The sequence below is a fragment of the Hyla sarda genome, chromosome 5, assembly GCF_029499605.1.
Source record: "Hyla sarda isolate aHylSar1 chromosome 5, aHylSar1.hap1, whole genome shotgun sequence".
NCBI classification, from domain to species: domain Eukaryota; kingdom Metazoa; phylum Chordata; class Amphibia; order Anura; family Hylidae; genus Hyla; species Hyla sarda.
The window spans coordinates 257,922,031-257,938,639 of NC_079193.1; the positions used below are offsets into that span (position 1 = coordinate 257,922,031).

Genomic DNA, 16,609 nt, shown 5'->3' on the forward strand with positions numbered 1-16,609 from the left:
ACTGCCAGAAGATTGAACATGTTCAGTCTTGTAGATCAATATGCCAGAGACGTGCTGACACTGCATTGTAGTAAATGGGATGACACTTAATTTCTGACAGCTTCAAGCAGAATGTAGTGTGAATGGGGCCTTACAGACCACATAAAGATTAAAATTTAGATATGAATATTATTAAAAATAAGAGTATGCATAATTTTTTAGGCTCCATTGATATGTACAGTAGAGGATCCACCGCAATTATAGACAACAATTCAAAATATTGTATCTGCCACATGATATTGGGATGTCTGACTCAATAAACAAGTTCGAGGAGGCCTGGATGTTTTTCTGGAAAAATATAATATTACAAGTTATAAGTACTAGATTTATGGGGATAGAACATCCATCCAGGGACTTATTCTGATGGCCATATTGGAGTCGGGAAGTACCGGTAATATTTCTTCTGTCATGGGGCAATAGGCATCAGCCTCATGAGAGTTTTGTCTTTCTTTTGGTCAACACAGTAGGGTTTTAGGTTGGACTTGATTGACTCTTGCCTTTTTTGTAACGTTAAAAAATAATTTGTGTATTCCTACCTACATTAATGTCTACTATGGCCATAAAATATAGCTATATGAATGGCCACCTTGGCAAGCCTTTGCTATGTATACCAAGCCTTCTAAATAATAAAAATAGAAATATACTAGCGCTCCTATCGAATGTAGTTGGGGATAGAATAGGATTTGCCTATAAATAAAAAAAACAGGTAAAACAGTATTGAACCTTGTTAACCATGCAACATAGGTAAAACCTATAGAAATAGGTTTCAAACAAAGGGACCTGGAACTGGAATAATGGAACCATATAGGCGCGCAACTAGTTTGCGCGCCTATGGGGTTCCATTATTCCAGTTACTGCCTCTGATGCCCTGATTTTCTATCAGCTGTTATCTATATCATTTTAATCAAGTGGATAAATAAATAACTTATTATTTTTTAAGTCCTTCTTAATAATGAACTTATACAGGTATTAAATATGCTCAATAAAATGAGGCCTATGTGTAATCTTTCATTTATCAGTGGCAAGACATCCCATCAGTGGCATGATAAGAACACTACTAACAGGGTTCATGTCTTAACAATCCATCATTCCATGTTGTTATTCCAGTGTATTCATGGAGATGAAATGATTGTACTTCTGTATCCCGGTAGGGATCAGTACTTTCCACAATCCAGAACATATGCAAAGAATGTAACAAAGAAGAATTTAGGTCCCTTTGTTTGAAACCTAGAGTGTCATCCTTTTCTGGATGTCTGCTCACTCAGGTTAACATTACAGTTTGACCACTCTTGACAACATTTTCAATTAACCATAGGTTAATTCTAGTCGATAGCTTAGATATTAACTATATATATATATATATATATATATATATATATATATATATATATACAAAACTAAAGTGGAAGTACAACAAAGCAAACATCTACACATCATACAGTGCAGACTGTTTCGTATTGATAAGTTGTTTAACTGTAAATAACAGTGTTATCATTTGTCACATTGTTCACAAACCTCACATCTGGAAAGAAGCTCCATATACTGTAATAACATCATTCAATAGAATTAAAAAGAATACATAATAGTAACTATATTCTAAAGCTAGTAGGACGATTTTATGTATCGTAAATACCAAAAACTCATTCACAAATCAGATTAATTCTTTTTCGGTCAAATCAATATTATAACAATGTTTTCCCAGTCGTTTTCTTTCTGCTGTAAAAAAAAATAAATAAATAAAAAAAACACTTCCTCTGGCATTTGTAGTCATACTCTCTACAAGCAGCATAAAAAAAGCATAAAATAATAACCTCGACACTGGCGTTAGGGACTAAAACAACAAAGACACAGTACAGTATGTTGAAGTGTAATGTAGCATCCTTTTTCCATTGTATAACAGATTCCCTCCCGCATCCTTTCTATTTAAAAAAAAAAAGAACACAAGAAGCACTTACCCCCAGAAGGCAAACTTTCAGCTCTCGGATTGCCATCCTTTAAAAGGAGTTTTGTTTCCTATAACACATCATCAGGAGACAAAAACTTCAACACACAGCCATCTCCCAGGCTCTGCTTGTATGCTCATGTGGATCGCATGCAAATAATTTCCTGACCTAACAAAAAGAAAGAGAGAGGGAGAGAGAGAGAGAAAGAGGAGGTTTTAATTCCTACAAAACAAACGGAAACCAGTCTGGGCTATTTATGGGCAGTCCTGTCACATGGCCTGCAGACAACTACTCATTTGTTGATTTCGTAATCTCCCAAAAATGCAGCATATTGTACAAATAGAAGTATAGGGGCACACAGTGTGTATGGTGGAGGGTTCATGTATTCAATAGATGCTGAAATAATACAGGGAGCACTAGGGATTAGCCTTAATGGAGGCACCTTTCATATGTATTTTTACTTTAAGATTTAGGCTGAGCTGCAGTGAGTGGAAAGTGACTGTCCTTCAGGATAAGGGCGGAGAAAGCGTTCAGTACAACAGATCTCTGGAAAACTTTGCACATTCAAATACTTCCTTTCCCTTTTCCATTTACTGATAACATTTCAGTAAAATATGTGATTATGGTTGTGTCTTTTTTGAATCGTGTTGTTGTAGATTAGAAATAAAGAACTTGACCACATTTTTATTTATATAATGAGCATATGTGCTTTTGGGGTAGATTATATAAAACTAAGGTAAAGGGAAAGCTGAAATCTGATGGGTTGTTTGCTATTAGAAAATGCTTTACCTTTTATTCTGTGAAAATTTATTGCACTTATTTCATCCTGAAGTCACTTATTGTTTTGTATGAACAGAGACGTGTTATGTGTAAGGACTAACAGTCAAACAACATGATGATGAGAAGAAAGCATCACAGAACCGAGTGCTGGACCTGTATTGTTGGAATGTGTCCAACTGCGTCCATGCACCTGGGGGAGAGGTGTATGGGGGCAGTTACTTGGACATTCTTTATTGGTTTAGGGCATGTTCACATGTACAGGATTTCTGCAAGTATGTTCACAAGTACAAGATTTTCTGCTGCAAATTTTGCTACCCCTTAACTTGAATTGGTAGCAAAATCAGCTGCAGAAAATATTCAGCAAAAAAAGCAGTACACTGTACGTGTGAATGTACCCTTAAAGGAGTACTCCACTGGCCAGCGTTCAGAACATTTCGTTCCGAACGTTGCGAGCATGCTGCGGGGGACGCCCCCGCCCCCTCATGATGTCACACCCTGCCCCCTAAATGCAAGTCTATAGGAGGGGGCGTGGTGAATTGCATTTAGGGGGCGGGGCATCATGAAGGGCATGGGGATGACCCCCACATCTCGCGCACAGCATTCGGAACTAAATGTCAGTAAGAAAAGTGACAAAAACTTTGAGGGTTTCATCAAGTGCAGTCATGAAAATCATCAAACCCTTTGAGGAAACTGTCTCTCATGAGGAGTGCCCTAGGAAATGGCAGGGCCTCTATAATCTGACCTAAACCTAGTTAAGATGGTTTGGGATAAGTTGGACTACAGAGTGAAGGAAAAGCAACCAAATGATCAGAACATCTGGGGACCATTCCAGTACCTCATTATGGAGTTATTTGAAAAAATAGCAATAGTGTGCGAGGATGTCATCAAAAGAAAATGGAGTTTCTTTGAGTAATCGAACTATAAAACATAGTCTGGTCCATGGAACACTTTTTTGTTTACTACTCAACTCTATGGGGGACACTTATCAATGTTTGCTTATGTATTCCTTTTTTTAGTAATTTTTTTCTTACAATGTTTTTGCTTATGTGCGACGTACTTATCAACTGGTTTCAGCCTGTTGATAAATTTCTTTCACATAAGCAATTTTTTTTTTTTGCTTTGGTAGTGGCATTTTCTTCTCCATGTCTGAGCTGGAGTAAATTTAGTAAGTTTTTTCATGCCATGCGACTTTTTTGCGACTTTCGCACTTGATAAATCTCTGACCACTGCAAGTCAAAAATCACTTTTTGCTTTGGTAATCAAGATTTATATTTTTTGCTTAGGACACTGCACACAATCAGTAGTCGCACTTGCGACTTTTGTGCGACAATTTTAAGCAAACAAAATCTACTAAATGCTTTGATAAATCTCCCCCTATATGTGTTTCTCCATAGTTTTTCTGTCTTCACTAAACATGGAATGAAAAGTGTGTCTAAAGGTTTGACTGGTACTGTTTTATAATAATAATAATAATAATTATTATTATTATTATTATTATTATTATTAAAAATGTGGCCACAACTTGGGGTTGTGTTGAAATAAATAAAATAAGCTAAAATCCCCAGTTTATTGTTCACCATATACAGCACCATTGCTCTATTTCTCGCCACTGGTCATTGATGCAGCTAAATTAATAAAGCTGGCTGGAAGGCAAGACTATGTCAAAATAAATATGTACAGTTGGAAGAAAAAGTATGTGAACCCTTTGGAATTAAATGGATTTCTGCACAAATTGGTCATAAAATGTGATCTGATCTTCATCTAAGTCACAAAAATAGACAATCATAGTCTGCTTAACTCCTTCAGGACGAAGGGTGTACCTGTACGACCCTCGCCCGCTCCCGGTGTTTAAAACGGGGTCACACAGTGACCCCGCATCACACCGGGTCGGTCCCGGTTGCTATTCATAGCCAGGACCCTGGGCTAATAGCTTGCGGTAGTTGTGATTTTTTTCCAAAGTACGTCAATATCCAATCTATATAAGTAGGGCATCATTTTAACCGTATGGACCTACAGAATAAAGATAAGGTGGTATTTTTACCGAAAAATGCACTGAGTAGAAACGGAAGCCCCCAAATTTACAAAATGAAAATTTTTCTTCAATTTTGTCGCACAATGAATTTTTCTTCCATTTCGCTGTGGATTTTTTGGTAAAATGACTATTTTCACTGCAAAGTAGAATTGGTGGTGCAAAAAATAAGCCATCATATGGAATTTTATGTGCAAAATTGAAAGCGTTATGATTTTTTGAAGGTGATCAGGAAAAAATGAAAATGCAAAAATGGAAAAACCCTGAGTCCTTAAGGGGTTAAACTAATAACACACAAATAATTAAATCTTACCATGTTTTTATTGAACACACCATGTAAACACTGTAAAAAAAATATGTGAACCCCTAGATTAATGACATCTCCAAGAGATAATTGGAGTGAGGTGTCATCCAACTGGAGTCCAATCAATGAGATGAGATTGGAGTTGTTGGTTACAGCTGCTCTGCAATATAAAAAAAACACCCACCAGTTCTGGGTTTGCTTTTCACAAGAAGAATTGCCTGATGTGAATGATGCCTCGCACAAAAGAGCTCTCAGAAGACCTACGATTAAGAATTGTTGACTTGCATAAAGCTGGAAAGGGTTATAAAAGTATCTCCAAAAGACTTGCTGTTCTTCAGTTCACAGTAAGACAAATAGTCTATAAATGGAGAAAGTTTAGCACTGCTGCTACTCTCCCTGGGAGTGGCCGTCCTGTAAAGGTGACTGCAAGAGCACAGCGAAGACTGCTCAATGAGGTGAGCACAGAGGAAGCCACTGCTCTCCAAACAAAACATTGCTGCACATTTACAGTTTGCACAAGAGCACTTGGATGTTCCACAGCAATACTGGCAAAATATTCTGTGGACAGATTAAACCAAAGTTGAGTTGTTTGGAAGAAAAACACAACATATGTGTGGAGAAAAAGAGGCACAGCACACCAACATCAAAACCTCATCCCAACTGTGAAGTATGGTGGTGGGGGCATCATGGTTTGGGGATGCTTTGCTGCGTCAGGGCCTGAAAGGATTGCTATCATTGAAGGAAAAATGAATTCCCAAGTTTATCAAGACATTTTGCAGGAGAACTTAAGGCCATCTGTCCACCAGCTGAAGCTCAACAGAAGATGGATGTTGCAACAGGACAACGACCCAAAGCATAGAAGTAAATCAACAACAGAATGGCTTAAACAGAAGAAATCCTTCTGGATTGGCCCAGTCAGAGTCCTGACCTCAACCCGATTGAGATGCTGTGGTATGACCTCAAGAAAGCGATTCACACCAGACATCCCAAGAATATTGCTGAACTTAAAGGGGTTCTGCGCTGCCCTGACTTTCGGAGCTCCGCTCTCAGCATACGGAAGTTCATTACTCCGAACGCTGTGGCGGGCTTCCGTGTTCGCGGACGTCACGCCTGCCCCCTCTACCAAAGTCTATGGGAAGGGTGCGTGACAGCGGTCGCGCCCCCTTTCCATAGACTTTCGTTGAGGGGGCGGGCGAGACGTCACGAGGGGCCGGGCGTGACGTCACGCCCGGCGGCCGCGAACACGGAAGCCCGCACACAGCGTTCGGAGTAATGAACTTCCGGACGCTGTGAGCGGAGCTCCAAAAGTCAGGGCAGCGCACAACCCCTTTAAACTGTTCTGTAAAGAGGAATGGTCAAAAATGACTCCTGACCGTTGACTCCTGACCATCTGATCTGCAACTACAGGAAAAGTTTGGTTGAAGTTATTGCTGCCAAAGGAGGTTCAACCAGTTATTAAATCCAAGGGTTCACATACTTTTTCCATCTGCACTGTGAATGTTTACATGTTGTGTTCAATGAAAACAGGGTAAGATTTAACTCTTTGTGTGTTATTAGTTTAAGCAGACTGTGATTGTCTATTGTTGTGACTGAGATGAAGATCAGATAACATTTTATGACCAATTTGTGCAGAAATCCATATAATACCAAAGGGTTCACATACTTTTTCTTGCATTTGTATACTTAAAGTGACCCTGTTACACTGAAAATTCAGTCCATTTTGCAATAATCATGTTATAGAGCAGAAGGAGCTGAAAAGATTCATATATAGAATTGTGGGAAAAGATTCAGCAGAACTTGTGTTTTATTAATGTAAATCTTTGCTTATTTTTGGCTAAATAGTAAAGTGGGAAGTCCTACTTAGTGATTGACAGCTGTCTCTATTTACAATTACACACACATAGCTGTCATTTACTGAGTAGGACCACCCATTTGACTACTAAGCCCACAACGAACAGAGATTTACATTAATAGTTATCCTGGAGTTTTTTCAACAAAACTATTTATCAATCTGCTTAGCTCCTCCTGCTCTATAACATAATGCCTGCAGATTAGACAGCTTTTTTCAATGTGACTGATTCCCTTAAAGGGTGCCTCCAAAATTCCAGTATTCTGCACACATTTGATGCACAGGATTTGAAGCTGTAGAATTTAATGTAAACTTAGTGACTGAACACAGCTTAAAATCTGCAGCATCAAATATGTACAGGATACTGTACATGTGAATAGATCCTAAAGGGGTTATCCAGCTATAGAAAATTGGAACAAATTATTGTTAAAAAGAGCACCACATCTGTACTAAGGTAGTGTGTGGTATTACAACATGGTCTTTTTCACTTCAATGGACCTGAGTTACAAAATCACTGCCAACTTCTAGACAAATGTGGTGTCGTTTTTTGAAGAAATCAGCTCTGTTTCTGTAATGCAGGATAACCCCTTTAAAGGGGTACTCCAGTGAAAACTTTTTTTTTTTTTTTTTAATCAACTGGTGCCAGAACATTAAACAGATTTGTAAATTAATCGGTAAAAAAGGAAAGTTATGTGTGCAGCCCACAACCAAAAATCCGAGGTATATGTGGTTAAAAGGGTCGATCCCCACCGACCAAATAAGGGAAAATATAATAAATCATATTAACCACACCTCAAGGACCTTACCATACCAGATGGTACACAATGATAATAATTGGAGACAGTGTGTATGAGACAAATGTATAACATTTATTACACAATTATAGAACAATTAATCATAAATGAAACATGCATGGAAAAAAAACAAATAAAATGTGAAATAAAATAATTAGAATATTGTACTACTATATATTTACCATTGGGCCCTAATGGTAAAAATGGAACACTGCTAATAGTTGTTGAAGCGCTTTTGTAATAGTGGTGTTATCTGTTAATTCTGCAATTCTGATACTCCCGCACTTTAAAATACTCCGGCAATTTGAGATAGTTCGGCATATAATGCTAAACAATGGATGTATAATAGATATTTAACAGTCTCTCAGATGACTATAATTGGCCCCCTACAGTATATTATAATATTGTACCTCATCGGATCTCTGACCACTGGTCCCATGCTGCGACGGACCGAAAGTAAAGTCCTGCGGCTGTTGAAATAGTACGGGCGCTGAAGTCCTCTGGGTGGCTGCAATGGCAGGCTCTGTATGTGCTGTGTGGGACGGTTACTCACGAGTTGGCTTTGGATTCGGGCTCTGGCAGGAGACTCCAGCAGGTGGAACTCGTGACTTAGCAGTTCAACGCTCGCAAACACAGACCAAGGATTGATGTACAAGGATCTCGTGGCTCAAACAGACAGGCAGCATACCCGATGCATGGAACGGAGAATCAGGTGTGGTAGGCGGATCTCTTCAGTTGATTAAAGCCGGCTTTAGTGTGGATTGTAAGCAAATGGCAGTGTGTCTTTTTAGTGTTATATTCAGATTATACAAGGCTCTAGATGCGTTTCAGGGTACTTAATCCGACCCCTTCCTCAGTAGACAAGTACTATTAACAACTATTAGCAGTGTTCCATTTTTACCATTAGGGCCCAATGGTAAATATATAGTCGAGTAGTGCAATATTCTAATTATTTTATTTCACATTTTATTTTTTTCATGCATGTTTCATTTATGATTAATTGTTCTATAATTGTGTAATAAATGTTATACATTTGTTTCATACGAACTGTCTCCAATTATTATCATTGTGTACCATCTGGTATGGTAAGGTCCTTGAGGTGTGGTTAATATAATTTATTAGATTTGTAAATTACTTAATCCTTCCAGTACTTATCAGTTGCTGTATATTACAGCAGTTCTTTTCTTTTTACAGTAAGTTCTTTTCTTTTTACATTTATTTTCTGTCTGACCCCAGTGCTCTCTGCTGACAGCTCTGTCTGTCTCAGGGACTGTCCAGAGCAGGATAAGTTTGCTATGGGGATTTGCTCCTGCTCTTGACAATTCAATGCCAGACCCGTGTCCAATGCCGGACATCACGTTCGTGGTGATGCCCGGCATTAAGTCCATAGACACCGCGATCAAAGTTGATTGCGGCATCTAAAAACTCTCCAAGCAGCTCGGCGGAGTTGATGGGACCATCGCAGTAAAATCGCTATGTCACGATCAGCTAAGAGGACGGCAGGAGGGCCCTTACCTGCCTCCTCACCATCTGATCGGTTCTCCAAAGCCCCAGTCAGCCATGGCAGACTGGAGCAATGGAGCACTGATAACACTGATAAATGCTACGCTATTGCATTGCAGGGCCAGATTAAGGCTGCCTGGAAGACGGAGCACTTCAGTATGATGGGGCCCCCAAACAACACTACCAAGACAGTCCCCCCTCCCCTCCCACTGAGACTTGTTGCCGGCTAGCAGGGGTGGACTGACAACTCATAGGGTCCCCACACCCATATAGATGCCCTGCCCACATATAATAAATACATTTTACAATTCATAAAGAAAATATAGCAAAATAACACAATTTTGGAAAGTGTATGGGGGTGTGGGTTCATTTCTACGCAATATATTTTATGGTTAAAATTACACATTATCTTCATTTTGTAGGTCCATATGATTACCAATTAATGTATATGTATTTTACTACTTTTTGTGAGAAAATTAGCACTTTTATTTTTCTGTATACAAGTGATGAAGCACTAGGGCGAAAACGTACGTTCGGGGCTCAGGTGAGGTATCCTCTCTCAGGGTGCACAACATGCCGTTCTTCCATGTTTGATACGCTTATGGGTTTCAGGTTATATTATTTTTTTGCAATAGATTGTTCTTTGCATAATGACTATGTAGCAGTATATTTCCTTCCGTTACCCAGTTTATTGTGTACATTTATTTGTGCCCCTGTTACGTTATTGTCATACCCCAAGAGGATACCTCCCCTCTCTTTTCTTCTTCTTTCTGCATTGCCTGTATTTTTAAATGTTTTAAATGTATGTCCAGGGCCGGCCTGTGGGGTGTGCAAGCTGTGCGGTCGCACAGGGCGCCATAGCAACAGGGGCACCTGGCGGCCGACACAGCTCGCTGTGAGAGCGCAGTCTGCGCAGAGATCAGGGTAGAGTTGAAGCGCTGCTCAGGGCCAGACACACTTCGAACTCCTAGCGCTTGCTGCAGACACAATTTTTTACAATCCCCGCTACTGTTTCCTGATCTCCGCTCTTAGGGATCAGGGAACAGTGGGAATATTACTGCAGGGGGCCAGACACATAGCGAGCGCTGCAGGCGGAACTAGCGCTCCCACGGGCCAAGACACACTTCACTACATGCCCACTGCTAAGCTGGGATATGGGCAAGGCATCAGCGCTGCAGGGATGAACAGAGAAGCAGGTTGCTCTCAGGGCTCAAGTCCTGCAGGAACGGCGTTCCTTTGCCGTCCCTGTTACATTAGTCCTGCAGGACCGACCTCTGTTCTTACCCTCCCTCTCGTCCCCTGGCCCGGACTGCTAGATGTGGAGATGTAGGACCTGTGATGATGTCACCATCACATGTTAGGGGCGGAGCTAAGCTGTGGAGGAAAAGGAGAGATTGTGTCTTAAAGGAGATGTCCGGTGCTCACTTTTCTTATTTTGTCCGTTTCGGGCTGAAAAATAAAAGAAAACAAATTTTCTCTTACCTGCCTAGGCTCCCCCGGTGCTTCAGTACAGGTGTTCGGTCCCCGGGCTGTATTCTTCTTACTTCCTGTTAGCCCGGCACGTCACACAGAGCTTCAACCTATCACCGGCCGCAGCGATGTCCCGCCTCGGCCAGTGATAGCCCGGCACGTCACACGGAGCTTCAGCCTATCACTGGCCGAGGCGGGACATCGCTGCGGCCGGTGATAGGTTGAAGCTCCGTGTGACGTGCCGGGCTAACAGGAAGTAAGAAGAATACAGCCCGGGGACCGAACGCCTGTACCGGAGCACCGGGGGAGCGTAGGCAGGCAAGAGAAAGCTCATTTTCTTTTATTTTTCAGCCCGAAACGGACAAAATAAGAAAAGTGATCACCGGACATCTCCTTTAAGACACAATCTCTCCTTTTCCTCCACAGCTTAGCTCCACCCCTAACATGTGATGGTGACATCATCACAGGTCCTACATCTCCACATCTAGCAGTCCGGGCCAGGGGACGAGAGGGAGGGTAAGAACAGAGGTAAGGACGAGAGGGAGGGTAAGAAAAGTGAGCACCGGACATGTCCTTTAAGGACCTGTGTGATGCTGTGGAGGAGGCGGAGCTGAGCTCGAGGAGAGGTCACATGTCACTACAGTAAGGTAATTACATGGAAGGAGATTAGTACAGTGTCATCCCTGTAGTAAGGAGAATACATGAGGAGGGGGTTTGTTACAGTGTGTCACCCCTGTAGTAAGGAGAAAACATGAGGAGGAGGTTTGTTACATTGTGTCACCTCAGTAGTAAGGAGATTACATGGGGAGGAGGTTTGTTACAGTGTGTCACCCCAGTAGTAAGGAGATTACATGAGAAGGAGGTTTGTTACAGTGTGTCACCCCAGTAGTAAGGAAATGACATGAGGAGGAGGTTTGTTAGTGTGTCACCCCAGTAGTAAGGAGATTACATGAGGAGGAGGTTTGTTACAGTGTGTCACCCCAGTAGTAAGGAAATTACATGAGGAGGAGGTTTGTTAGTGTGTCACCCCAGTAGTAAGGAAAAAACATGAGGAGGAGGAGGTTTGTTACAGAGTGTCACCCCAGTAGTAAGGAGATTACATGAGGAGGAGGTTTGTTACAGTGTGTCACCCCAGTAGTAAGGAGATTACATAAGGAGGAGGTTTGTTACAGTGTGTCACCCCAGTAGTAAGGAGATTACATGAGGAGGAGGTTTGTTACAGTGTGTATACAGTTAAAATCTGTGACAGAGCAATGAGTCTTGCCCTGTTACTAAACTCTTATAAACCGTGGGCAGCTGTATGCCTGCAGCCTGTAAGAAGCCTGAAACCGTGCAGAATGTCACATTTTAGCTTTGACTTTTTTTTTTTTTTTTTTTGGCGCAACCTGCGGGTTGTATTAGAAATCTTGGGTGAGTTCCCACACTTTTTTTTTTCCAGGACTTGACCCCTGGTTGCTCTGATCCCAGAGATTGAATGTCCCACTCATTGTGAAGGTCCTTTTATAGAGGCACTCCTGTAGAAAAATATCTTTTTATCAACTGGTGCCAGAAAGTTAAACAGATTTGTATTGGGGGGGGGGGGCGCCACAAGGTTAGCTCGCACAGGGCGCCTGAACACCTAAGGCCGGCCCTGTGTATGTCTTATTGTAAGATGAATAAAGATAATTTTTTTTACTATTTCTAAAAAAAATTTGGCCTGTGGCATTTTTTGGTTAAGTTTTACTGGCATACTTGAAGAGAAGCATAGAAACCCTATGGAAAAATAAACTCAGGGTGTTGCTTCAATCTAACACTATAATAACACAGATTGTAAGGCTGGGAAAAAAAGAAGGTCCAAAAAGAAGGCATAAAGAAAACCCATAGGGCAACAGACAATTTTCACTATTTTAATTTGGAAAATAATTTCCAAATTAAAATCTGACAATCAATATAACTCCCTTGTTCAACAACTGAACAGAAATCTACTAACCATACATTGTAAGATTATTAAACTCAAGAAGGACATTCAGGCTACTTTTAAACTCTTTAAGTTGTAAGTGCTATTCGGAATTAGAAAAAAAAAACTGATTTCATCTAGAACCTGTGTGCTCGGTTCTATTGAAGTAAATGCAGCCAAGTTGTAATACCACACAGAACCTGAGGACAGCTGTGGCACTGTTTTTGGAAGAAAGCAGCTATGTTATTTTAATCCCATATAACCTCTTTAATTCACAATGACAACTTCCTAAAACAGGGGTCCATAGTCTCAATCTAAAGAAACCTCTCCTATGTTGGTGTAGAACCGTTGTTTCATATAAAAGCAGAGGATTCACCCTGGCAACTTCACTATAAAACAGTGTTGCAACATAGTAAACAGTGAAAATGTTGCAATAACAAAATTCAGAGGGGGAATTTATGAAAAGCAGTGCAGGGGAAAAAGGGGTACAGGTGAACATAGCAACCAACCAAATTGATTCTTTTTTTCGGAGGCCTTTTTTAAAACAAAAAAGCAATCTGATTGGCTGTTATGGGTAACTGCCCCAATTTTCCTTTGCACAGGTTTTGTTAAATCTCTCCTAATGTGTACAGGATTCAAATGATCAGACTTCCTAGAGGTTCATGTAATTGTCTCACCTGTCTGGCCCAGTCTGCACTAACTACAAGCTTTGTATGGTCCGCTACTTACTGCAGCCCCGCAGCTTTACCTGAAGTCGCTGAAGACCCTATAAAAAAACCTGTACTGGACAGAGAGGGCATAGTGGACCCACTTGCAACCATTCTACTATTACATAAAAATCAAGTCCCAGAACAAATCACTTATCAAAGACTCAGTTGCACCATACTGCACTATTATTGTGTAGTAAAATTCTATTGAGCACAGATAAAAATAATGGTGTAGAGCAGGGGTCTCAAACTCCCAGCCCACGGGCCTCAAATGAGATTTTGTGGCCAGCACCAGGGATCTGGAATTTGTATCCCCCGACACCCGGGACATGCAGTTCCGGGTGCCGGGCAGGTAATTTTTTCAGGCATTTAGCCCTGCTTCGGCCAAGCAGGGCTAAATGCCGGAAGACTTCACACACTTAGGCAAACACTGATACATGGGACCCGGTGCACATATGACGGGGCAACCAGTCTTGCCCCGTCACTAAACTGCTACTTACATCTGCCTGCAGGGACTTCCCGGCGAAGGTGAGTGCGGTGAGTGGCATCATCGCAAGCGCCGCACAGAGACGCCGACGTCCTGCGCAGCGCATGCGATGATGTCACTTATAGCACGCACTTCCACCAGGAAGTCCCTGCAGGCAGATGTAAGTATTAGTCCAGATGGGGAATCCGTGCTATGGCTACCTAATGTGGGGAATCTGTGCTATGGCTACCTAATGTGGGGAATCTGTGCTAAGGCTACCTAATGTGGGGAATCTGTGCTAAGGCTACCTAATGTGGGGAATCTGTGCTAAGGCTATCTAATGTGGGTAATTTGAGCTAAGGCTACCTAATATGGGGATCTGTGCTGCGCTACCGAATGTGGGGAATCTGTTCTAAGGCTACCTAATGTGGGGAATCTGTGCTAAGGCTACCTAATGTGGGGAATCTGTGCTAAGGCTACCTAATGTGGGGAATCTGTGCTAAGGCTACCTAATGTGGGGAATCTGTGCTAAGGCTATCTAATGTGGGTAATCTGAGCTAAGGCTACCTAATATGGGGATCTGTGCTGCGCTACCGAATGTGGGGAATCTGTTCTAAGGCTACCTAATGTGGGGAATCTGTGCTAAGGCTACCTAATGTGGGGAATATGTGCAAAGGTTACCTAATGTGGGGAATCTGTGCTGCGCTACCTAATGTGGGGGAATCTGTGCTGCGCTACCTAATGTGGGGAAACTGTTCTGCGCTACCTAATGTGGGGAAACTGTGCTGCGCAACCAAATGTGGGGAAACTGTGCTGTGCTACCTAATGTGGGTAATCTGTGCTACGGCTACCTAATGTTGGGAATCTGTGCTAAGGCTACCTAATGTGGGGAATCTGTGCTAAGGCTACCTAATGTGGGGAATCTGTGCTGTGAAACCTAATGTGGGGAAACTGTGCTACGCTACCTAATGTGGGGAAACTGTGCTGCGCTACCTAAGGTGGGGAAACTGTGCTGCGGCTACCTAATGTGCGGAATCTATTCTAAGGCTACCTAATGTGGGGAATCTATGCTAAGGCTACCTAATGTGGGGAAATTGTGCTACGTATCCACAACAAAAAGACCCCAGGGTGGGTTAGGGTAATAATAACCAAGAAACATCTTTGACCCTGGAGAACCCAGGGTCACTGATACTCTTATTAAATCCCACCCCTAAAACTTAACTTTTATTTGTGTTCAGATTAGAATTAATAAATAATAAGTGTATATTAAATGATGAGTGTATTCACTTAAAAACACGGGTTGGTGTGCTTTATAATAGTATTTGGATTTTATCCAGTTCACCACTGTGTATGTATCAAATATCCCAGGTGGGCTGCAGTACCACTATAGATAGCACACCAACTCCCGCTAGTTAAAATGCTGTAAATGCCCCCTCTACATGTTTCACTATATCCGTAGCGTCTTCAGGAGGGAAAATGGGCATTTTCCCTCCTGAAGACGCTACGGATGTAGTGAAACATGTAGAGGGGGCATTTACAGCATTTTAACTAGCAGGAGTTGGTGTGCTATCTATGGTGGTACTGCAGCCCACCTGGGATATTTGATACATACACAGTGGTGAACTTGATAAAATCCAAATACTATTATAAAGCACACCAACCCGTGTTTTTAAGTGAATACACTCATCATTTAATATACACTTATTATTTATTAATTCTAATCTGAACACAAATAAAAGTTACGTTTTAGGGGTGGGATTTAATAAGGGTATCAATGACCCTGGGTTCTCCAGGGTCAAAGGTGTTTCTTGGAAATTGTGCTACGGCTACCTAATGTGGGGAAACTATGCTACCTAATGTGGGGAAGCTGCTACCTTCCTAATGTGGGAAAACTGCTGCCTACCTAATACTCCTAAGCAGAAGAACCCCTATAATCCGTCAGCTCATGCTATTACCACAGGGAGTAGGGGGAATAGGGGAGGGGGGTGTTGCAGGTGGATGATGGGGGTGCTACTGCTGGTGGGGGGGGTGTTGCTGGTGGATGATGGGGGTGCTACAGCTGGTGGGGGTGTTGCAGGTGGATGATAGGGGTGCTACTGCTGGTGGGGGTGTTGCAGGTGGATGATGGGGGTGCTACTGCTGGTGGGGGGTGTTGCTGGTGGATGATGGGGGTGCTACTGCTGGGGTGTTGCAGGTGGATGATGGGGGTGCTACTGCTGGTGGGGGTGTTTGCTGGTGGATGATGAGGGGCGCATGATGGGGGCATTATATGTGAGGGGCGCATGCGCCCCAGCCTCACCCAGCCACTACCTCCAGTGGCCCCCAGATAATTTGAGTTTGAGACCCCTGGTGTAGAGCATCACCCAGCCCAGATAAACAGGGACTTAATCCTGAAGCCTTATGAGTTTATCTTTGTTATTCTAATGGTTACTACTTATGATTGGCTCTCCTGTTGTGTGAAGCTATCAGTTATAAATGGCTCTTAACTTATCCTCATATGTGTAATACTGTAATGAATACTAGTGCAAATATGCAAAGTTATTAAAATTTGAGTAAGCTGCTTGGCAGGTCCAAATACATTTGTCTTGGCTTAACTTACTTAAAAGAGTAGAGATTGTTAATACCGGTAGCACTGCTAGCACTTTTGTACACTTCCAACCATACACTCTTTAATCAGAATATACCAGATGACATAAAGCTCAGTAGCTTTCTGGAAGACTAGTAGGGAACATCTTTTGTATTATAGTTAAGCGTTTTACATGAAGCAAATTATGACATATATAATACAT

General features: G+C 41.8%; 1 protein-coding gene across 2 annotated transcripts in view; it reads right to left on the minus strand.

The window, feature by feature from the left end:
- RAB31 (RAB31, member RAS oncogene family) overlaps positions 1 to 10,541 on the minus strand; it is a 70,493-nt gene extending 59,952 nt beyond the window's left edge. Inside the window, exons 1-2 of one of the 2 annotated variants that reach the window (XM_056521565.1) lie at positions 10,526 to 10,541; positions 1,995 to 2,150 (exon numbers count right to left, since the gene is read on the minus strand). In XM_056521565.1, the coding sequence (XP_056377540.1) occupies positions 1,995 to 2,030 (36 nt within the window). In that variant the 5' untranslated portion in view covers positions 2,031 to 2,150; positions 10,526 to 10,541. Of the gene's footprint in view, positions 1 to 1,994; positions 2,186 to 10,525 lie in introns of those variants that run through there. The other variant, XM_056521564.1, reaches the window with a different exon arrangement.
- Between the last annotated feature and the right edge of the window lie 6,068 nt (positions 10,542 to 16,609).